The sequence below is a fragment of the Salmo salar genome, chromosome ssa01 (genome assembly GCF_905237065.1).
Source record: "Salmo salar chromosome ssa01, Ssal_v3.1, whole genome shotgun sequence".
NCBI lineage: Eukaryota > Metazoa > Chordata > Actinopteri > Salmoniformes > Salmonidae > Salmo > Salmo salar.
In genome coordinates this window covers 63498534-63523618 of record NC_059442.1, presented here as the reverse complement: position 1 = coordinate 63523618, position 25085 = coordinate 63498534, and the positions used below count along the sequence as shown (strand labels likewise).

General features: G+C 43.7%; 1 protein-coding gene across 1 annotated transcript in view; it reads right to left on the bottom strand.

Annotated features, from left to right (window-relative positions):
* Window positions 1-25085, bottom strand: part of LOC106607182 (protocadherin-15) — a 371077-nt gene that overhangs the window by 245893 nt on the left and 100099 nt on the right. Inside the window, exons 8-10 of the mRNA XM_045720950.1 lie at window positions 10872-11042; window positions 6165-6273; window positions 5887-5999 (exon numbers count right to left, since the gene is read on the bottom strand). Coding sequence (XP_045576906.1) covers window positions 5887-5999; window positions 6165-6273; window positions 10872-11042 — 393 coding nt within the window. The remainder of the gene's footprint in view (window positions 1-5886; window positions 6000-6164; window positions 6274-10871; window positions 11043-25085) is intronic.

Below are 25085 nucleotides of genomic sequence, written 5' to 3'. Positions count from 1 at the left end.
GTGAGTGCTAAACTTGCCGGGTGTCTAAATAGCGAGCCCGTGATGCCTGGGCTATGTACTTAGAATATTGCAAAATGTGCTTTCACCAAAAAGCTATTTTAAAATCGGACATATCGAGTGCATAGAGGAGGTCTGTATCTATAATTCTTAAAACAATTGTTATGCTTTTTGTGAACGTTTATCGTGAGTAATTTAGTAAAATGTTAGCGAATTCCCCGGAAGTTTGCGGGGGGTATGCTAGTTCTGAACGTCACATGCTAATGTAAAAAGCTGGTTTTTGATATAAATATGAACTTGATTGAACAAAACATGCATGTATTGTATAACATAATGTCCTAGGGTTGTCATCTGATGAAGATCATCAAAGGTGAGTGCTGCATTTAGCTGTCTTCTGGGTTTTGGTGACATTATATGCTGGCTTGAAAAATGGGTGTCTGATTATTTCTGGCTTGGTACTCTGCTGACATAATCTAATGTTTTGCTTTCGTTGTAAAGCCTTTTTGAAATCGGACAGTGTGGTTAGATTAACGAGAGTCTTGTCTTTAAATGGCTGTAAAATAGTCATATGTTTGAGAAATTGAAGTAATAGGATTTTTAAGGTTTTGAAAATCGCGCCACAGGATAGCAGTGGCTGTTACGTAGGTGGGACGAATTCGTCCCGCCTAGCCTAGAGAGGTTAACTATTCAATGTTTCTGCGTCGGGCCTCTATATGGGGCAGGAAGGCCACTGAAGTTCTATGCTTATATTCATAATTAGTCTGAGATTGAATTATTTGCAAACAGCGATATTTTCATTGCAAATAAGACACACTGGTTTGGCATTGGGAAAAGATGGAGAGATGAACGCATATGTCTCTGTACATTATTCTCTGAAACTTACATTTTCATTATCCACCTTTCTTCTTGATACTTTTTGAGAGCAACATTTTATCTTGCTATCAAGCAAATTGTTCTGAAGAAATATTGACATTAAAAAAAGTAGTGTAGCCTACAGTAGGCTACGTAGACCTGTTTTTCTCACCAATCAACGCACAGAAAAATAGACAAAAATAATAATTGAATAGAGACAGTGATTTTATGTGCGTAATCAGATCAAATAGAGCAGAAGCATAGCCTAGTGGTTTGAGCGTTGGACTAGTAACCGAAAGATTGAAAGTTCGAATACTCGAGCTGACAATGTACAAATCTGTTGTTCTGCCCCTGAACAAGGCAGTTAACCTGCTGTCCCTAGGTTGTCATTGAAAAAAAGAATTTGTTCTTAACTGACTTGCCTAGTTAAATAAAGGTAAAATTATCTTATTGTCACTGAATTTATTATGTACTAATCATATGGGTTAAACATGTTACATTTGTAGTGTAGGCCAATTAATTGTGCTAATATGATTCCTTATTTGTTTTGGCCCATCCGTCATCCAATTGTTATAATAGTATTTGAAGCCATAGCCTACCCGGGTGTGGTCAACTATTTCAGCACCGTTTCGCCCTGCTCTGAGACAAGCATGGGGACTGGTTTTGATAAATCAATGCGATTTGTTTTTCACTGAATCTCCATTTGGGTATTGGTTAGCCTACAATTAGGGTGTGGAAATGGTCACGTTGTACAGCGCCATATTTTCCTAAAGAAAACCCTGAGGGTTTTGCTTTTCATTTTTCTTGGAATAGAAACACCATAATATTAATCAAATTAATTAATCAAAATGTAAAATCAATCCCATATACTATGTTCTTACAAAAAAAGGTTTTAAATTCTCTAGTACAGCCAATATCACAAAAATTAAAATGACCTCTGGTGGTCAAACTATCACTAACTAGCATTAATGACAACAATGGCTGAAAATTAAATAACGTGCCATAGAATTCTGAGTCAGCCCGCAAGGTGGGCTGAAGTATGACACAACTTTTACAGGAAGAACCACTGTATACAAAATGAAGATATACGGATTAACCACTACTACAACCTTTTCGGCCATATAACAAAGAACCAAGAGCAAAAACATACTGTATACATGACAATTTACAAAACTTAGAATCAGAACCCATTGGATTCTCCCATTACATTGAATGAACTACAGGACAAGATACACACCCTCCAACCTGTAGTGATTATTCTGTTGATGATGTAAATAATATTTGCTGGTCTGTGGTGTGTAATGAGGAGCAACCAGATGCTGTACTTGACACATTCATGAAAAAGCATATTCCAGCTATTAATAAGCATGCACCCATTAAGAAAATGACAGTACAAACAGTTTAATACCCTTAGATTGATGAAAAATGTAAAAAATGTATGGTTAAGAAGGATGAGGCAAATGGTATGACAAATAAGTCTGGCAGCACAACGTACTGAAAATTGAGAAATCATGTGACAAAACTAAATAAAAATAAGAAATTATACTATGAAGCAAAGATAAATGATATAAAGAATGATAGTAAAAAGCTTAAATAACTACTTTAATGATTTTTCATTGGCAAGATTAGCAAATTTAGGCATGACATGCCAGCAACAAATGCTGACACTACACATCCAAGTATATCTGACCAAATTATGAAAGACAAGCATTGTCATTTTGAATTCCGTAAAGTGAGTGTGGAAGAGGTAAAAAAAATACTGTTGTCTATTAACAATGACAAGCCAACATGGTTGGAAAATTACTGAGGATGACAGCGCCACTCCTATTTGCCATGTCTTCAATTTAAATTACTAGAAAGTGTGTGCCCTCAGTCATGGAGTGAAGAAAAATTGTAATTCCACTACCTGACTAGTAAAGCCCCCTTTACTGGCTCAAATAGCCAACCAACCACCCTGTTACCAAACCTTAGTAAACTTTTAGAAAAAATGGTGTGTGACCAGATACAAAGCTATTTTACTGTAACAAATTGACAACAGACTTTCATTTCAGTACGCTTACAGGGAAGGACATTCAAGCACAAACCTTACACAAATGACTGATGATTGGCTGAGAGAAATTGATGATAAAAAGGTTGTGGGGGCTTTTTTGTTCGACTTCAGTGCAGCTTTTGACATTATCGATCATAATCTGCTGCTGGGAAAACTTGTGTGTTGTGGCTTTACACACCCTGCTATATTGTAGTTAGAGGGTGTTGTTTATTGGAAGCCTCTCCAACATAATCCAGGTAGAATCAAGAATTCCCAAGGGCAGCTGTCTAGGCCGCTTACTTTTTTCAATCTTTCCTAACGACATTCGACTGGCTTTGAGTAAAGCCCTTGTGTCTATGTATGCAAATGACTCAACACTATACACATCAGCTACTACAGTGACTGAAATGACTGCAACACTAACCTAAGAGTTGCAGTTTGTTTCAGAATGGGTGGCAAGGAATAATTTAGTCCTAAATATTTCAAAAACTAAAAGCAATGTATTTTGGACAAATCATTCACTAAACCCTAAACTTGAACTAAATCTTGTAATGAATAATGTGGAAAGTGAGCACATTGAGGTGACTAAACTGCTTGGAGTAACCCTGGATTGTAAACCATCATGGTCAAAACATATTGATACAAAAGTAGTTAAGATGGGGAGAAGTCTGTCCATAATAAAGCACTGACCTGCCTTCTTAACCACACTATCAACAAGGCAGGTCCTACAGGCTCTAGTTTTATCGTATCTGGACTACTGTTCAGTCATGTGGTCAGGTGCCACAAAGAGGGACTTAGGACAATTACAATTTGCTCAGAATAGGGAAGCACGGCTGGTCCTTAAATGTACACAGGGAGCAAACATTAATGATATGCATGTCAATCTTTCGTGGCTCAAAGTGGAGGAGAGATTGACTTCATCACTAATTGTTTTTGTAAGAAGTGTTGACAAGCTGAATTCACCGAGCTGTCTGTTTAAACTACTAGCCCACAGCTCGGAAACCCATGCGTACCCCACAAGAAATGCCACCAGAGGTCTCTTCACCATTCCTAAGGCCAGAACAGACTATGGGAGGTGTACAGTACTACATAGAGCCATCAATGCAAGTAACTCTATTCCACATCAGGTAACTGATGCAAATAACATTATAATAATAATACAGTAATACAAATAAAAAAATAATACAAATAAACATTATGGAACAGCGGGTACTGTGAAGAGACCCACACACACACAGGTACAGACACATGCATACACACACAAACACTAGCACACCCTCTCTACACCCATGTACATTGTAATATTATTGTATGGTGGTTTTACACATTTTGTATTGCAGATATGTAGTGGTCTAGTAATGTCATATGATGTACTGTTTTATCTTTTGTTTTATATGTAATGTAAGTGCCTTAATGTGTTTGGACCCCAGGAAGAGTAGCTGCTGCCTAATAAATACATTTACAAATACAAATACAAACTTTAAAAGTCCTGTGGTGTTTAAGGTATCCTAAATTCAATTGCACAAATATACAATAAGAAATATCAGTTTTAGCAGAAGGACAGAGTCTTGGTTTGCGTGCGCTATGAAGACATTACACACCTGCTAAAATCTGTTTCCTATTGGACATACTTCTTTCCGTAAGAAATATTATAGTTTGACTACATTTTAGGGTATCTGAGGAGTAAGTAGAAACGTATTTTGACTTGTTGAAACAAGGTTTAGGGGTAGACTTTCGGATTCCTTTCTCTGCAGGTGGAACGAGTGGATTACTCAAATCGATGGCACCAACTAAACTGACTTTTTGGGATATAAAGAAGGATTTTATCTAACAAAACGACACTACATGTTACAGCTGGGACCTTTGGATGACAAATCAGAGGAATATTTTCAAAAAGTAAGTGAATATTTAATCGTTATTTGTGAATGTATGAAACCTGTGCCGGTGGAAAAATATTTTTATCTGGGGTACCGTCCTCAAACAATCGCATGGCATGTTTTCGCTTTAATAGCTACTGTAAATCGGACAGTGCAGTTAGATGAACAAGAATTTAAGCTTTCAGCCGATATAAGACACTTATATGTACATAAATGTTTGAAGCCCTCTGCACCTACAGTCACTGTTTATCAGTCATTCTTCATTCTTTCCACCCACTCTCACAAACTCCATCTCGCTCTCTCTCTCTCTCCCCTCCCTCAACTACCAATCTCTCTATCTCTCTGACTAACTTATTTCCCCATCTCTTGTTCTATTTTTTCTCCCCTTATTCTCTCTTCTTCTGTCTTTATCTGCCTATCCTCCCTCCATCCAACCCAATCCATCTATCTGACTCATCTATATCTGTCCTTGCCACCCTCTGAGAGAAAATGGCTTTTTCCAATGTGACATCAGGATCAATGACAACATTGTCCTTGGTGCTGAACATTCTATAACAAGTCACAATAACTACAACTACTACGTACAAACTGTCTTTTCACTCCTCCAGGTATCTCAATGACGAAGCTCTCAATATATTTCAATGGCAGTAAGCATATTTATAAAGCGGTATCTGACAGCTAACCCAGAGCAGTCTCCTCTAGATAGCAACCTCTAACTCTCTCTTTCCTTCCCTGCTGATACCTCCAGCACCAGTTCACTGGTGCTAACTCCCTCCATCCACCTCCCCCTCCCCCTCCCCCTCTCCTCTTCCCTCGCCTGCTCCATACTCACACAAAGCACTTTTCAAACATCATCACCTATTCCTCTCCTCTGTGTACGTGGCAGCCTGCCCAGTGCTCAGGGGTTACCATTTTAAATGGAGAGAGGTTCTGGTGGGTGGGTGGTAGTATGCTTTGTGCATCATAACAGGTCATCTCTGGTTCTAATTCGGATTGCCTCCAGGGGCGTGATACCGTGGTTTGGGGGTGGCAGCACTACCACTAGACCAGCCCTCAACACAAAACCAAATTCTCTGGTTGATGTTTGGTACATGATTACCTTGACTTCAGTTTGAAGGTGGATTTGCTTACCTTGATGATGATGATAAATTTGGTGTACAGGTCTCTGCTGACTGGTTTCAGGAGCAGGAGCGCTGCAGTCGTCCTGTTCAGGGAGAAGTACTCTGAGTACGTTGAGGGCTGACCTGAGGAAAAACAAAGAATGAACATTGCTTTTTTTGTGCTTTTGGGCATGAATGCTGACCAGTGATAATACATTAGTAATTGGACAATAAAGATTTGAAGTGGGATAGTGGGATTGATCATGCAAACATGCATGTGTGTGACTGGAAGCTCAGTGAGGAACCTACCAACCAGTATGTAGTAATGGATCCCTGGCCTTTTAGAGGGGGGCTGGATGTTCCTGTCCATGTCCACAGCTCGGATAGGTGGGGTCACCTCCAGCGGGTTCAGTTCTCTCTGAAAAGGAGGCAGGGAGGAAAAAGGGGGGAGTCAGAAACCAATGAACTGTGTTAGTGGTTAGTATCGCCCATTACAATGTTAAGCCTTTTGCAACCAAGGGAACATTTATTAAATGTACAGTGCCTTCAGAAAGTATTCACACCCCATGCTTTTTTTCACATTTTGTTGTGTTACAGCCTGAATTTTGTGTCACTGGCCTACACACAATACCCCATAATGTCAAAGTGGAATTATGTTTATAGAAATGTTTACAAATTAATAAAAAATTAACAGCTGACATGTCTTGCATCAATAAGTATTCAGCCCCTATGTTATGGCAAGCCTAAATAAGTTTAGGAATAACAATTTCTTTAAGTCACATAATAAGTTGCATGGACTCACTCTGTGTGCAATATTAGAGTTTAGCATGATTGTTACAACTACCTCATCTCTGTAGCCAACACATACAATTATCTGTAAGGCCCCTTAGTTGAGCGGTGCATTTCAAACACAGATTCAACCGCAAAGACCAGGGAGGTTTTCCAATTCCTCAAAAAGAAGGGACAGCCCTTTGAGCATGGGGACATTATTAATTACACATTGGATGGTGTATCAATACACCCAGTCACTACAAAGATACAAGTGTCCTTCCTAACTCAGTTGCCAGAGAGGAAGGACAACGCTCAGGTATTTCACCATGAGACAAATTATGGCTTTACTACAGTTACAGAGTTTAATTGCTGTGATAGGAGAAAACTGAAGAAGGATCAACAACATTGCAGTTACTCTCCAATACTAACCTAAATGAGAGTGAAAAGAGGGAAGCCTGGACAGAATAATAATATTATCTTTGCCATAAGGCATCCTGTTTGCAATAAGGCAAAAAAGTAGAACTGCAAAAATGTGGCAAAGAAATTCACTTTATGTCCTGAATACAAAGACTTATAGTGCATTCGGAAAGAATTCAGACCCGTTGACTTTATTCTAAAATCGATTAAATTGTTTTTTCCCCTCATTCATCTACACACAATACCAGATAAAGACACAGCAAAAACAAGATTTAGACATTTTGGCAAATGTATTAAAAATGTTAAACTGAAATATCACATTTACATAAGTATTCAGACCCCTTACTCAGTACTTTGTTGAAGTATCTTTGGCAACGATTACAGCCTCGAGACTTCTGCATTCTTCTCTGCAGATCCTCTCAAGCTCTGTTAGGTTGGATGGGGAGCGTCGCTGCACAGCTATTTTCAGGTCTTACCAGAGATGTTCGATCAGGTTCAAGTCCGGGCTCTGGCTGGACCACTCAAGGACATTCAGAGACTTGTCCCGAAGCCACTCCTGTGTTGTCTTGGCTGTGTGCTTAGGGTTGTTGTCCTGTTGGATGGTGAACCTTCACCCCATCTGAAGTCCTGAGCGCTTTGGATTAGGTTTTCATCAAGGATTTCTCTGTAATTTTCTCCATTCATCTTTCCCTTGACCCTGACTAGTCTCCCAGTCCTAGCCGCTGAAAAACATCCCCACAGCATGATGCTGCCACCACCATGCTTCCCAGTAGGGATGGTGCCAGGTTTCCTCCACATGTCACGCTTAGCATACAGGCCAAGGAGTTCAATCTTGGTTTCATCAGACCAGTGAATCTTGTTTCTCATGGTCTGAGAGTCTGTTTCCAAACTTCTTCCATTTAAGAATGATGGAGACCACTGTGTTCTTGGGGACCTTCAATGCTGCAGACATTTTGTGGTAACCCTTCCCCTGGTCTGAGCCTCAACACAATCCTGTTTTGGCGCTCTACGGACAATTCCTTCAACTTCATGGCTTCGATTTTGCTCTGACATGCACTGTCAACTGTGGGACCTTATAGAGACAGGTGTGTTCCTTTCCAAATCATATCCAATCAATTGAATTTACCACAGGTGGTGTCCAATCAAAGATGTAGAAACATCTCAAGGATGATCAATGGAAACAGGATGCACCTGAGCTCAACTTCGAGTCTCATAGCAAAGGCACTGAATACTTATGTAAATAACATATTTTTGTTTTATATTGTTTTGAAATGTGCAAAAATTCTAAAAACACGTTGTTGCTTTGTCATTATGGTGTATTGCGTGTAGATTGATGTGGAAAAGTTTTTATTTAATACATTTTAGAAAAATGCTGTAACGTAACAAAATGTGGAAAAAGTCAAGGGGTCTGAATACTTTCCAAATGCACTGTAGGTAGGGGTAAAGTGACAAGGCAAAAGAATGGATAATAGACAGTAGCAACAGTGCATGTGATGAGCGTGGAGGTGTGTAAGTGTGTGTGTGGTGACAGCTTGCCTGTGTGTGCGTGTTATATGTGAGTGAGTGTGTGTATGTATTGGAGTGTTAGTGTAAGTATGTGTGAGTGTGGGGGTAGTGTGTGTGCATAGAGTCCAGTGTGTGTGCATAGAGTCAAAAATAGTTAGTCCAAATAGAGTCAATGCAGATAGTCCGGGTAGCTATTTAGTTAACTATTTAGCATTCTTATGGCTTGGGGGTAGAAGCTTATGGCTTGGGGGTAGCTCTCCAGTACTGCTTGACATTTGGTAACAAAGCTTACAGTCTATGACTTGGGTGGCTGGAGTCTTTGACAATTTTAGGGCCTTTCTCTGACACCACCTGGTATTTACAGTTGAAGTCAGAAAATTACATACACCTTAGCCAAATATATTTAAACTCAGTTTTTCACAATTCCTGACATTTAATCCTAGTAAAAATGCCCTGTCTTAGGTCAGTTAGAATCACCACTTTATTTTAAGAATGTTAAATGTCTGAAAAATAGTAGAGAGAATGATTTATTTCAGCTTTTATTTCTGTCATCACATTCCCAGTGGGTCAGAAGTTTACATACACTCAATTAGTATTTGGTAGCATTGCCTTTAGATTGTTTAACTTGGGTCAAATGTTTTGGGTAGCATTCCACAAGATTCCCACAATAAGTTGGGTGAATGTTGTCCCATTCCTCCTGACAGAGCTGGTGTAACTGAGTCAGGTTTGTAGGCCTCCTTGCTCGCACACACTTTTTCAGTTCTGCCCACAAATATTCTGTAGGATTGAGGTCATGGCTTTGTGATGACCACTCCAATACCTTGACTTTGTTATCTTTAAGGCATTTATTTCCACAACTTTGGAAGTATGCTTGGGGTCATTGTCCATTTGGAAGACCCATTTGCGACCAAGCTTTAACTTCCTAACTGATGTCTTGAGATGTTGCTAAAATATATCCACATAATTTTCCTTCCTCTTGATGCCATCTATTTTCTGAAGTGCACCAGTACCTCCTGCAATAAAGCACCCCCACAACATGATGAGGCCACCCCCGTGCTTCAAAGGTTGGGATGTTGTTCTTCGGCCTTTTTCCTCCAAACATACGATGGTCATTATGGCCAAACAGTTCTATTTTTGTTTCATCAGACCAGAGGACATTTCTCCAAATAGTATGATCTTTGTCCCCATGTGCAGTTGCAAACCGTAGTCTGGCTTTATTATATTTTTTTAGATTGATTTGCATTTTTTGCACCAAAGTACGTTCATCTCTAGGAGACAGAACGCGTCTCCTTCCTGAGCAGTATGACGGCTGCGTGGTCCCATGGTGTTTATACTTGCATACTATTGTTTGTACAGATGAACGTGGTACCTTCAGGTGTTTGGAAATTGCTCCCAAGGATGAACCAGATTTGTGGAGGTCTACAATTTCTTTTCTGAAGTCTTGGCTGATTTCTTTTGATTTTCCCATGATGTCAAGCAAAGAGGCACTGAGTTTGAAGGTAGGCCTTGAAATACAACCACAGGTACACCTCCAATTGACTCAAATGTCAGAAGCTTCTAAAACCATGACATCATTTTCTGGAATTTTCCAAGCTGTTTAAAGACATTGTCAACTAGTGTATGTAAACTTCTGACCCACTGGAATTGTGATACAGTGAATTATAAGTGAAATAATCTGTCTGTAAACAATTGTTGGAAAAATGACTTGGTGTCATGCACAAAGTAGATGTCGTAACTGACTTGCCAAAACTATATTTTGTTAACAAGAAATTTGTGGAGTGATTGAAAACAAGTTTTAATGACTCCAACCTAAATGTCCGTAAACTTTCGACTTCAACTGTAGGTCCTGGGTGGCAGGGAGTTTGGCCCCAACTTGACAGAGCTTGAATAATCTTTAGAAGAATAATGGGCAAATATTAAACTCATTTAGGTTGAAGACTTATTGACTGAAGACATTTCAGCTTTTCATTTTTAATTAATTTGTAAACATTTCTAAAAACATAATTCCACTTTGACATTATGGGGTATTGTGTGTATATCAGTGACACAAAATATGAATTTAAAATATTAATATTAAAATATTAATTTTAAATTCAGGCTTCTAAAAATCAAGGGGTATGAATACTTCCTGAAGGCACTGTAAGTTCCCAAGTCAAACTTTAGTGGCTCATCCTCTCTGTCTGTTGCTGGGTTTTGCCTACAGTAAAACACAGGAGATGAGAGGTTGCAGTTGCACACAAACACACACTTGCACTCAATCACTTCCCGTTCCCCTACACACGCACAAAGCCTACAGTACACCCCTCACAGTGTGGTTCATACCGGTTTGGTGAACTCTGGTATGGTGATGCGGTAGGTGAGGGGGTTGCAGTCATGGGTGTTGTTGACCAGGACGCAGGGCAGGAACATAGGCCCCAGGTCATCTCCATCCAGAACGTCTATGGTCAGCGTGGTCGTAGCAGTCCGCCTGTTGGCATCGTACAGGGCACGGTCCTATAGGACGGAAGTCAACATTGTTACTTACCAAAGCCACGAATGAACAACACTTTCAAATATAATCAATATAAATTAATCAATCAATCATGAGACCAATTTCTATTTTCAATTCCATGGTCAACTTCATAAAGTTACTGAACATTTAGGTTGAGAAATACATTTCATCATCACTCTACCTCTACTTCAAATATCAATTGTAACAACCACTCCTCTATTTTCCTACATTTAAAATGAGTCTTTACCATCTTAAGACACTCAGAGATATTCGACATGTACCCCTACTCAAGGCATCAGATTCTAGAAAGCATTGTGTACAGTTATCTTTTTCAAGGACACCAATATACAGACAGTAGAGAAACGCACATGCACACGAGAAATTATAAAAGTAATTGCAGTATATGTTCTGGCAATTTCCTTCTCCCAATACTCTCTGAGTAGCACTTCACATTGTCACAATAATTGAACCCTGACATAAGCAGCAGAGGTCCAATTAATGCCATGTCCTTCTCCCTCTAAACTCTTATGACATTAGTAAAGGAAAGAATAAATCTCTGGGAGCAGCTTAGGCCCCTGTCATCCATATTTACTGGGGAAACAAAGCAAATAAATCCCTTTCCTCTGTTCCTCTTTCTATTAGTCTGTCTGTCTCTGTGACATTCTGTCTTCTCTCTATCTCAATCCCTTTTTCCTCTCTTCATTTTCTTCTTCTTCTCCTGTGTAATCATACTATCAAAATCAAATCAAATTTTATTTGTCACATGCGCCGGATACAAGATGTGTAGACCTTATAGTGAAATGCTTACTTACAAGCCCTTAACCAACAATGCAGTTTTAAGAAATACCTGAAAAAAGTAAGATAAAAATAACAAATAATTAAAGAGCAGCAGTAAAAATAACAATAGTGGGGCTATATACAGGGGGTAAAAGATCAGAGTCAATGTGCGGGGGCACCAGTGTCGAGGTAATTGAGGTAATATGTACGTAGGTAGAGTTATTAAAGTGACTATGCATAGATAATAACAGAGAATAGCAGCAGCGTACGTAGTCTGGGTTGACATTTGATTAGATGTTCAGGAATCTTATGGCTTGGGGTAGAAGCTGTTTAGAGGCCTTTTGGACACAGACTTTGCGTTCTGGTACCGCTTGCTGTGCAGTAGCAGAGAGAACAGTTGATGACTAGAGTGGCTGGAGTCTTTGACATTTTTTAGGGCCTTCCTCTAACACCTCCTGGTATAGAGGTCTTGGATGGCAGGAAGCTTGGCCCTAGTGATGTATTGGGCCGTACGCACTACCCTCTGTAGTGCCTTGCGGTCGGAGGCCGAGCAGTTGCCATACCAGGCAGTGATGCAACCTGTCAGGATACTCTCGATGGTGCAGCTGTAAAACCTTTTGAGGATCCGAGGACCCATGCCTTAATATTTTCAGTCTCCTGAGGGGGAATAGGTTTTGTCGTGCCCTCTTCACAACTGTCATGGTGTGCTTGGACCATGTTAGTTTGTTGGTGATGTGGACGCCAAGGAACTTGAAGCTCTCAAACTGCTCCACAACAGCCCTGTCGAAGAGAATGGGGGTGTGCTCGGTTCTCATTTACCTGTAGTCCACAATCATCTCCTTTGTCTTGATCACATTGAGGGAGAGGTTGTTGTCCTTGCACCACACGGTCAGGTCGCTGACCTCCTACCTATAGGCTGTCTCATCGTTGTCGGTGATCAGGCCTACCACTGTTGTGTCATCTGCAAACTTAATGATGGTGTTGGAGTCGTGCCTGGCTGTGCAGTCATGAGTGAACAGGGAGTACAGGAGGGGACTGAGCTCGCACCCCTGAGGGGGCCTTGTGTTGAGGATCAGCGTGGCAGATGTGTTGTTACCTACCATCACCACCTGAGGGCGGCCCGTCAGGATGTCCAGGATCCAGTTGCATAGGGAGGTGTTTAGTCCCAGGGTCCTTAGCTTAGTGATGAGCTGTGAGGGCACTATGGCATTGAACGCTGAACTGTAGTCAATGAATAGCATTCTCACATAGGTGTTCATTTTGTCCAGGTGGGAAAGGGAAGTGTGAAGTGCAATAGAAATTGCATCATCTGTGGATCTGTTGGGGGGGAATGCAAATTGGAGTTGGTCTAGAGTTTCTTGGATAATGGTGTTGATAACAGGTCACAGGTAGCATAACAGGTAGCATAACAGTGTCCGATTCATAATCCTTGTCAGGGACTCCTCATGGCTACTGACCAGGAGAAATAGGTACGGCCTACAACCTTTTTTTAACTAGGCAAGTCAGTTAAGAACAAATTCTTATTTTTAATGACGGCCTACTCCGGCCAAACCCGGACAACGCTGGGCCAATTGTGCGCCGCCTTATGGGACTCCCAATCACGGCCGGATGTAAGACAGCATGGATTCAAACCAGGTACTATAATGATACATCTTGCACTGAGATGCAGTACCTTAGACCGCTGAGCCACTCGGGAGCCAAAACCAGCCTCATTAGCATCACTTGATTTCCCATATGTCTGCCTCCCTCCTGTGGCCTGTTGGTAGTCTGGGGGCCACTGAACTTGCTCTAGTAAAAGCTCTAATTAAATCTATCCTGATATGCTAAAATGTTAGCCTATAAACTATAATCTGACAGAGCTCCAAAGAGAGCCTGGAGTCTTTATGCAAATTAGGAAATAAATAATTATGGCAACATGAAGGAGGGACCGACATTTCAGTTAGGTAGTTCTGGACTCAAAGTAATGGGTTAGGTAAATGTTAAGCTATTTGTAAAGCTGTGTTTATGTGTTTGTCTCTTTGTTTCTTTGAGACTGTCACGACAGTGACGGATGGTGGCGCCCCTCCTCGGCCGGGCGGAGCTCGGCGGTCGTCGTCGCCGGCCTACTAGCTACCATCGATCCCTTTTTGTTTCACTTTCGTTTGGTTAGGTCTAGGTAGGCACACACCTGTTTTGGGTTAGTCATTAGTAAGGGGGGGTTATTTAGGTTAGCGTAGGATGTATGTGGTTGTACGTGATTGTGTTGCTTGTCCGGGTTTTGTGTGTTCGTAAGAACGTGTATTTAGTTTTTCCTTCTGCCAGTGGTTTCTTTTATTTTGTGTACACCACCGCAGAATCGTTCTGGGCTGCGCCCCTATACCTTGTCGACCACGTACAGTGCTTCAAATAAAGAAGGGTGGTCACGAACTCTCTCTGTCTCCTGCGCCTGACTCTACCTCTCCTGTTGTTCCTCGAGCCAGCCCGTGACAGAAATCACGTACCGTAACTAAATGGAGTCAGCAGGAGCTTCAGCGCCAGCCATGTCCATGGAGGAAACCGTCGACCAACACTCCACCCTGCTCCACCGGCTGGGGAACGCCATGGATCAGGTGTTGGCGCGCCTGGAGAGCTGGGACCGACGCGCTCTCGGCCCCCTGAACTCGGCAGGCCAACAGCCTGCGCCCCCACCAGCACCCACAGCACCCAGTACCAGTGGGGTGAAACTCGCTCCCCCCAGGGAGTACGATGGAACGGCCGCTGGGTGTAGGGGCTTCTTGCTCCAGTTGGAGTTATACCTGGCGACCGTTCGTCCCTCTCCCTCGGGGAGGAGAGCGTCAGCGTCCTCGTCTCCTGCCTCACGGGTAAGGCCCTGGAATGGGCAAACGCCGTGTGGGACAGTCCGGACTCAGCCAGGGACAACTACCCAGAGTTCACCCGCCGCTTTCGGGCAGTATTCGATCATCCCCGGAGGGGAGAGCGGCGGGTGAGCGGCTGTTTCACCTGAGGCAGGAGACGAGGAGCGCGCAGGACTTCGCTCTCGAGTTCCGGACCCTGGCCGCGGGAGCAGGGTGGAATGAGAGGGCCCTTATAGATCACTACCGTTGTAGTTTGAGGGAGGACGTCCGCCGGGAATTAGCCTGTCGGGACACGACCCACACACTGGACCAACTGGTGGATCTGTCCATCCGACTGGACAATCTGCTGGCCGCCCGCGGACGTCCGACCCGGGCCCTGCTCATTCCACCCTCCAGTCCTCCTGCTCCCACGCCTATGGAGATAGGGGGCAGCAGCCAGGAAGACTGGAGGGGGAGGTCGCTCCTGCACCTCATGTGGTCGCAGAGGGCACACTGTGGACCGGTGCTGGGGAGACTCCCCTAGGAGTCCAGAGGGCAGGCAGAGCGCTCCTTTGACACCTCAGGTGAGTCAGCACCAGCCTCACCCAGAGCCCCCTGTCCGTCACATGTATGTGTCAGTGTCCTTTCCTTGTTTCTCCCCTCACTCCCGGTTTAAGGCGCTAGTCGATTCAGGCGCAGCAGGGAGTTTTATGGACCGTGGGGTCGCGGCTAAGTTAGGGATTCCCCTGGTCCAGTTGGACCAACCCTTCCCCGTGCACGCCCTAGACAGTCGACCACTAGGGTCAGGGCTGGTCAGGGAGGTCACTGTGCCTCTGGTCATGGTAATGCGGGGGGTCATGAGGAATGGATTAGTCTTTTCCTCATCGATTCCCCAGCATTTCCAGTGGTTCTAGGGATTCCCTGGCTAGCCACTCACAACCCTAAGATTTCGTGGGGACAGAGGGCTCTTAAGGGGTGGTCAAATGAGTGCTCGGGCAGGTGCATAGGAGTTTCCATCGGTGCGACTACGGTGGAGAGTCCAGACCAAGTATCCACCGTGCACATTCCCTCAGAGTATGCCGATTTGGCTATCGCCTTCAGTAAAACGAAGGCGACCCAATTACCACCTCATCGACGAGGAGACTGTGCGATAAACCTCCAGGTGGGCGCTGCCCTTCCTCGTAGTCACGTTTATCCCCTGTCTCAGGAGGAAACAGCGGCTATAGAGACATACGTCACTGAGTCCTTGAGGCAGGGATACATTCGGCCATCTCACTCACCCGTCTCCTCGAGCTTCTTTTTCGTGAAGAAGAAGGAGGGAGGTCTGCGCCCGTGCATTGACTATAGAGGTCTAAATGCCATCACAGTGGGTTTCAGTTACCCACTACCTCTCATCGCCTCGGCGATGGAGTCATTTCACGGGGCGCGCTTCTTCACGAAATTGGATCTCAGGAGCGCATATAATCTGGTGCGTATCCGAGGAGGGGACGAGTGGAAAACGGCATTTAGTACCACATCTGGCCATTATGAGTACCTCGTCATGCCGTATGGGTTAAAGAATGCTCCCGCAGTCTTTCAATCCTTTGTGGATGAGATTCTACGGGACCTGCTCGGTCAGGGTGTAGTGGTGTACATCGATGACATTCTGGTCTACTCCACTACACGCGCCGAGCATGTGTCTCTGGTGCGTAAAGTGCTTGGGCGACTGGTGGAGCATGACCTATACGTCAAGGCTGAGAAATGTGAGTTTTCCAAACCAGCCGTCTCTTTCTTGGGGTATCGCATTTCCTCATCAGGGGTAGTGATGGAATGTGACCGCGTTTCAGCCGTGCGTAATTGGCCGACTCCCACCACGGTGAAGGAGGTGCAGCGGTTTTTGGGATTTGCCAATTACTACCGGAGGTTTATCCGGGGCTTTGGTCAGGTGGCGGCTCCCATTACCTCACTGTTGAAGGGGGGCCCGGTGCGGTTGCAGTGGTCCGCGGAGGCGGACAGGGCCTTTAGTCGTCTGAAGGTTTTGTTCACCGACGCTCCGGTGCTGGCGCACCCGGACCCCTCTTTGCCCTTCATAGTGGAGGTGGACGCGTCCGAGGCTGGGGTAGGAGCCGTGCTGTCCCAGCGCTCGGGCGCCCCCAAAGCTCCGCCCCTGCGCCTTCTTCTCTAGGAAGTTGAGTCCGGCGGAGCGTAACTATGATGTGGGGGACAGGGAGCTGTTGGCTGTGGTCAGAGCCCTGAAGGTGTGGAGACATTGGCTTGAGGGGGCACGTCACCCTTTTCTCATCTGGACTGACCACCGCAATCTGGAGTACATCCGGGCGGCGAGGAGACTGAACCCGCGTCAAGCCAGGTGGGCGATGTTCTTTACGAGATTTCGGTTTAACATCTCGTATATCCCAGGTTCCCCGGAACACTAAGGCCGACGCACTGTCTCGTCTCCATGACGCCGAGGAACGGTCCACCGAACCCACTCCCATACTTCCAGCCTCCTGCCTGGTGGCACCGGTGGTCTGGGAGGTGGACACGGACATCGAGCGGGCGTTACGGACGGAGCCTACTCCTCCGCAGTGTCCAGTGGGTCGTAAGTACGTTCCGCTCGATGTTCGCGATCGGCTGATTCGGTGGGCTCACACGCTTCCCTCCTCGGGTCACCCAGGGGTTGAGCGGACAGTGCGTGGTCTTAGTGGGAGATACTGGTGGCCCACCTTGGTGAGGGACGTGAGGCACTATGTCTCCTCCTGTTCGGTGTGCGCTCAGAGTAAGGCTCCCAGGCACCTGCCTAGAGGGGAAATTACAACCCCTCCCGGTTCCACAACGACCATGGTCCCACCTGGCGGTGGATTTCTTGACCGATCTCCCGCCGTCTCAGGGCAACACTACGATCCTGGTCGTTGTGGACCGGTTTTCTAAGTCCTGCCGTCTGCTTCCGTTACCCGGTCTTCCTACGGCCCTGCAGACCGCAGAAGCCTTATTCACCCACGTCTTCCGGCACTACGGGGTGCCCGAGGATATCGTCTCAGATCGAGGCCCCCAGTTCACGTCCAGAGTGTGGCGGGCGTTTATGGAGCGACTGGGGGTTTCGGTCAGTCTGACCTCGGGGTTTCACCCCGAAAGTAATGGGCAGGTGGAAAGGGTAAACCAGGAGGTGGGCAGGTTCCTGCGGTCCTACTGCCAGGACCGGCCAGGGGAGTGGGCAAGGTTCGTGCCATGGGCCGAAATGGCTCAGAACTCTTTGCGCCACTCCTCCACCAACATATCACCATTCCAATGTGTGTTGGGTTATCAGCCGGTCCTGGGGCCATGGCATCAGAGCCAGACGGAGGCCCCTGCGGTGGAGGAATGGGTTCAGCGCTCAAGGGAGACCTGGAACGCTGTGCAGGAATCCCTGGAACGAACCAGGGTACGACAAAAAGCGAGCGCTGACCGGCACCGCAGCGAGGCCCCGGTGTTCACCCCAGGGGAGAGAGTCTGGCTCTCGACCCGGAACCTGCCCCTCCGCCTGCCCTGCCGGAAGCTGGGTCCGCGGTTTGTGGGGCCATTTAAAGTCCTGAGGAGAATAAACGAGGTGTGTTACAGATTACAACTTCCTTCTTATTATCGCATTAACCCCTCGTTTCATGTGTCTCTCCTCAGGCCGGTGGTAGCTGGTCCGCTGCAGGAAAATGAGGTACGGGAGGTCCCTCCACCCCCCTGGACATCGGGGGGCCCCCGGCGTACACAGTCCGGTCCATCTTGGACTCCAGACGCCGGGCGAGGGGCCTGCAGTACCTCGTGGACTGGGAGGGGTACGGCCCGGAGGAGAGGTGCTGGGTACCGGTGGAGGACATACTGGACCCAGCGCTCATCCGGGAGTTCCACAGCCTCCATCCGGATCGCCCTGCGCCTCGCCCTCCGGGGCGTCCTCGAGGCCGGGCGTCGGCGCGCTGCGGGAGCCGCGCGTCAGGGGGGAGTACTGTCACGACAGTGACGGATGGTGGCGCCCCTCCTCGGCCGGGCGGAGCTCGGCGGTCGTCGTCGCCGGCCTACTAGCTACCATCGATCCCTTTTTGTTTCACTTTCGTTTGGTTAGGTCTAGGTAGGCACACACCTGTTTTGGGTTAGTCATTAGTAAGGGGGGGTTATTTAGGTTAGCGTAGGATGTATGTGGTTGTACGTGATTGTGTTGCTTGTCCGGGTTTTGTGTGTTCGTAAGAACGTGTATTTAGTTTTTCCTTCTGCCAGTGGTTTCTTTTATTTTGTGTACACCACCGCAGAATCGTTCTGGGCTGCGCCCCTATACCTTGTCGACCACGTACAGTGCTTCAAATAAAGAAGGGTGGTCACGAACTCTCTCTGTCTCCTGCGCCTGACTCTACCTCTCCTGTTGTTCCTCGAGCCAGCCCGTGACAGAGACCTTGGGACTATAAGGTTCTATCTGATATATTTGTAAAAAATAAATTAGTCACATATGAGTTAGCTCTTCATGTCTATGAAAAAAAAATTTAACTAGAAAGTTCTATCTGCATAAACCCCATTTGAACTTGGCGCTATAAGGTTGCATCTGCAATCCAATCACAAGCCTGAACAAATACAGACGGACCAATCTGAAAATGTCTTTGCCATATCCCTTTAAGTATGATCTAAGCAACAAAAAAAACACAGTCAGAAATCTTAAAGTAAATGATGTTGTCACATCATTGTTCAGTTATGACAGTAATTCGTCTGATGATCATAATACATTTCTTAATGTATTTGATGATGTGTTCTATTTTGGTAAAATAGTGTCATTCAATAATTTATGTATTCAAAAAGCTACTAGTTCAGAAGTGTGAGTTAGAACCTTAACATTTCAGAGCCATTAAGGTTCTATCTACGATTATACCCTCCTAAAAAAAAAAAGATTTACAAATGTCTCAGGATTTTGATATTCTGCACTCTATGTACCTTTAACACTAGAACTGCTAAAGCAGTCATTTTGACTGCTCATGATTGTACTTATTTTTAAGTCATGCCACCGTCCGTCGTTGACTTTTCCTAAATAGGTCTATATAACAGACTGCTGGTGTTAGAATCTTAATATCACAAACAGAACTGGAGTTATAACCAGTTTTAGGAGGGCATGTCATTTTTTCCAATGTTTTTTTCCCATTGCCCCTCCTTCTCCTAACACTAGGGCCTGCTCCGCTCCTTCTTCTGACAGTTGAAAGTGCAGTCCCCAGCTGATAATCACCCTGAAAATTGCCCTGAAAATTAACCGAAACTATACTAAAACTAATTTCAGATGTATAACAGATTAAATAAATTAAGTCAAGTATGATGGTGGAGAAAACGGGAGAATGGGTGAGTTGATGAGCGACGGGAAGCGAACGATCCATAATTATGTAATCACTAATTGTGAATGAAGAACAGGGCGGGCCATTCTATTGTATTGATCCATTCTAATTATAATCTTAAAATGGTATGTACCCTATATCAGTCCAACAAAACAAAGCAGTCTTATCAGTTTACTATGGACTACTTGGAGTAGGCTACACAGTGAGAGCATATGTAATTGTACATTCTGAACGGCTTTCAATATCTGGGAAAATACCCACACTGGGCAGCAGGTGAGCGAGTGTCTGAGAATGTGGTGATGAGGCTTGTGAAACCTTATGTTGGCAAGGGGAGAAATGTCACCATGGACAATTTCTTCACTTCACTGCCATTGGCCGAACAAGTTGCTTGCAAAGAAGAAAAAAAAGCACCATGAATAAAGTGAGATGGGAGCTCCCTCCCTCTGCACAAAATAAGGCACCTGCACAGCCTTCTACTTCACAACGGTGCTGAAGAATGACAAGACAATGGGACACAATGAAGAGAAAACCCGGAGACTATTACACACTACAACCAAACAAAGGTATGTCACAGTGTGTCAGGCAAGTGAAAGTTACGGAAATTGTGTTAACTGGGAGACAAGGGATAACAGCCAAATGAAATCAAACTGATGTCATTGCGTGGAGATGCACACAAGCACTAGCTGACAATAATTGAGTTACACTATTTATCAAAGCCATTTGGTGCTACTGAGGTTTTAATAATTTTACCGTGTATTTTGACCATGCATCTTGGTTGTTGGGGTATTTGTATTTTATTTTGTCGTCATAAAAATAAGATGTTGCTGTGTTCCAACACATATGCTTTTTGTTTCATAGTTGCAACAAAGTCACTCCACAAATAAAATCCACAAATAAAAAACACACATTTTCACCCAACTTTAAGTTGGGTGAATTTTGGCTCATTCTTCCTGACAGAGCTGGTGTAACTGAGTCAGGTTTGTAGGCCTCCTTGCTCGCACATGCTTTTTCAGTTCTGCCCACAAATGTTCTATAGGATTGAGGTCAGGGCTTTGTGATTGCCACTCCAATACCTTGACTTTGTTGGACTTAAGCCATTTTGCCACAACTTTGGAAGTATGCTTGGGGTCATTGTCCATTTGGAAGACCCATTTGTGACCAAGCTTTAACTTCCTGACTGATGTCTTGAGATGTTGCTTCAATATATGCACATCATTTTCCTGCCTCATGATGCCATCTATTTTCTGAAGTGCACCAGTCCCTCCTGCAGCAAAGCACCCCCAAAACATGATGTTGCCACCCCCGTGCTTCACGGTTGGGATGTTTTTCTCCAAACATAACGATGGTCATTATGGCCAAACAGTTCTATTTCTCTTTCATCAGACCAGAGGACATTTCTCCAAAAAGTACGATCTTTGTTCCTATGTGCAGTTGCAAACTGTAGTCTGGCTTTTTTATGCCATTTTTTTGCAGTGGCTTCTTCCTTTCATGTTATGTCCATATGGGAATCGTTTTACTGTGGATATAGATACTTTTGTACCTGTTTCCTCCAGCATCTTCACAAGGTCCTTTGTTGTTGTTCTGGGATTGATTTTCACTTTTCACACCAAAGTACATTCATCTCTAGGAGACAGAACCCGTCTCCTTCCTGAGCGGTATGACGGCTGCGTGGTCCCATGGTGTTTATACTGGCGTACTATTGAAATACATCCACAGGTACACCTCCAATTGACTCAAATGATGTCATTAGCATATCACAAGCTTCTAAAGCCATGACATCATTTTCTGGAATTTTCAAAGCTGTTTAAAGGCACAGTCAACTTAGTGTATGTAAACTTCTCACCCACTGGAATTGTGAGACAGTGAATTATAAGTGAAATAATCTGTCTGTAAGCAATTGTTGGAGAAATTACTTGTGTCATGCACAAAGTAGATGTCCTAACCGACTTGCCAAAACTATAGTTTGTTAACAAGAAATTTGGGGAGTGGTTGAAAAACGAGTTTTAATGACTCCAACCTAAGTGTATTTAAACTTCCGACTTCAACTGGAGAAGGCTTCTGTCTATTTGAGCTGGTTAATCTGTGTTGGTAATCCTGTCTGATTCAGCTTTTTTAAATGTATTGTGTAGGGGAGCTGCATAAGCATTGCTCTCTGCATTCTGGAGGATCAAGTTTTGAAATCAGTGGAATTAGAGTATGAAAGCTAAAGAGATGGAGAAAACACCTGTCTCCGGATTACATCTTCAAGCTAAGGGAAACCTTGGCATGGCATCCGTGACAGGGAGACACGTACATCATACATCATGATGTATATTTGTAAGATAGTCTATCTACTGTAGATACATTTTCAGATATTTCACGTTTCATTTCAAGCTAAAGTGTTCTGTTAGCTAGCTAGCTAACGTTATCTGGCTGGCTCCCTAGCTAACACTACGTGTATGACATTATTATTCGTATCTCAAAACCGTTTGCTTTGCTATTTAAAGCCTAATGTTAGCTAGCTAACATTGAACCTGGTTGCTTAGCTCCAAGCAGATTCATGCAGGGTAGTAACAACATTATTTGTCACTATGTTCAGTATTGTTTAAATAGCTAACGTTACAGACTGGCTCATTAGCTAAAGTCATGTGACGTGTGTCATCTTAAACGTTGTTTACCTAGCTAGCTAGCTACATGTTTTAAGCTAAAGTGTACTGTTAGCTTGCTAGCTAGCATTAGTTTCCTGGCTCCCTAGCTAACATTATGTGTATGACATTATTATTCGTATCCCAGAGCCGTTTGCTTCGCTAGTTAGAGCCTAATGTTAGCTAGCTAACATTGAACCTGGTTGGTTAGCTCCCAGCAGATTCATGCAGGTAGTAACAACATGATTTGGCACTAACCTCATAGTTGTTTAACTAGTTAACATTAGCTGGCTGGCTCGTTAGTTAACATTACGTGATGTGTGTGATCTTGCACTTTGTTTACCTAGCTAGAGTCATTGTTTACCTAGCTAGCTTGCTACATGTCTTAATCTAAAGTGTACAAAACCCGTTGAATATGGTTCGTGTCAGTAAACGTTGGCAAAAAAAAAGTAATGAAATTGTTGCTGGTTGGGCTGTTTTCATGTTATGCAGAGGTAAACAAATCATCGGCCAGAGCGTCAAGTGTGCACTCTGAACACTCCAAGAGCGAAACGAGATGGATGGGGCTAAAGCTTAAGAGGGTGTGAACGATGCTGAATGGGTGTAGATAAAGAAGAGCTCTTTGCTCGATACCAAAATATTCAAAGGCCATTTTCTCAAAAGTGAGTTTAGAAGTTTATCAACTTTCAAAACAGAATTTCTTCCCCATTGTTCCTCAATAATGCAGTGTACGATATACCATTTTGGAGCTATGATTCTGTACTTTTATCCAATGTAAAAAACATAATTTCTAATTTTGCTACATAAGACCAAATCCAGGTGGTGAGTAACATATGGCTTGTTTAAGAAAATGAAAAAGTTCACTGAAAACTGTAAATTCAAAGACGAGTGGACGGAACAGTATTTATTTAATCTCCCTGCAACTAGCACAAAACCAATGTGCCTGATATGCAGTGAGTCCGTAGCTCTCGTGAAAAGAGCCAACATTAGGCGCCATTTAATATATATTTTTTAACCTTTATTTAACAAGGAAAGTCAGTTAAGAACCAAAGCCGTCCTGCGGGGACGGGGGCTGAGATTAAAAATATAATAAAAATATAGGACAAAACACACATCACGACAAGAGACATCACAACACTACATAAAGAGAGACCTAAGACAACAACATAGCATGGCAGCAACACATTACAACAAAGCATAGTACCAACACAACATGACAATAACATGGTAGCAACACAACATGGCAGCAGCCTAATATGGTAGCAGCACAAAACATGGTACAAACATTACTGGGCAAAGACAACAGCACAATGGGCAAAAAGGTAGAGAAAACAATACATCAGGCAAAACAGCCACAACTGACAGTAAGAGTGTCCATGATTGAGTCTTTGAATGAAGAGATGGAGATAAAATAGTCCAGTTTGAGTGTTTTTTGCAGCTCGTTCCAATCGCTAGATGCAGCAAACTGAAAAGAGGAGCGACCCAGGGACATGTGTGGTTTGGGGACAGTTAACCAGTCTGGGCTAGGGGGCAGTATTTTCAGGGCCAGATGAAAAACGTACCCAATTTAAACAGGTTACTACTCTGGCCCAGAAACTAGAATATGCATATTATTAGTAGATTTGGATAGGAAACACTCTGAAGTTTCTAAAACAGTTTGAATGGTGTCTGTGAGTATAACAGAACTCATATGGCAGGCAAAAACTTGAGAAAAATCTAAGCAGGATTGTTATTGAAGTAGAAGTCCTGCATTCTGATGAAGAATAGCAAAGGTAATCCAATTTTTCTTATAGTAAATCTGAGTTTGGTGAGGGCCAAACTTGGTTGGTGTCAAAATAGCTAGCCATGATGGCCGAGCTATGTACTCAGAAAAATGTTATTTCGCCAAAAAGCTATTTTAAAATCGGACACCACGATTGCATGAAGGAGTTCTGTATCTATAATTCTTAAAATAATTGTTGTGTATTTTGTGAACGTTTTATGCTGAGTAATTAAATAAATTCACCGGAAGTTTGCGGTGTGTATGCTAGTTGCTAATTCTGAACATCAAAAAATAATGTAAAAAGCTGGTTTTTGATATAAATATGATCTTGATTGAACAAAACATGCATGTATTGTATAACATAATGTCCTAGGAGTGTCATCTGATGAAGATCATCAAAGGTTAGTGCTGCATTTAGCTGTGTTTCTGTTTTTTGTGACATATATGCTTGCTTGAAAAATGGCTGTGTGGTTATTTCTGGCTATGTACTCTCCTAACATAATCTAATGTTTTGCTTTCGCTGTAAAGCCTTCTTTAAATCGTACAATGTGGTTAGATTAACGAGAGTCTTGTCTTTCAAATGGTGTAAAATAGTCATATGTTTGAAAAATGGAAGTTTTTGGATTATTGAGGAATTTGTAATTCGCGCCACGCCTATCATTGGATAGTGGAGCAGGTGTTCCGCTAGCGGAACGTCTAGATGTAAGAGGTTAAAATAGCTTTTCGGCGAAAGCACATTTTGCAATATTCTGAGTACATA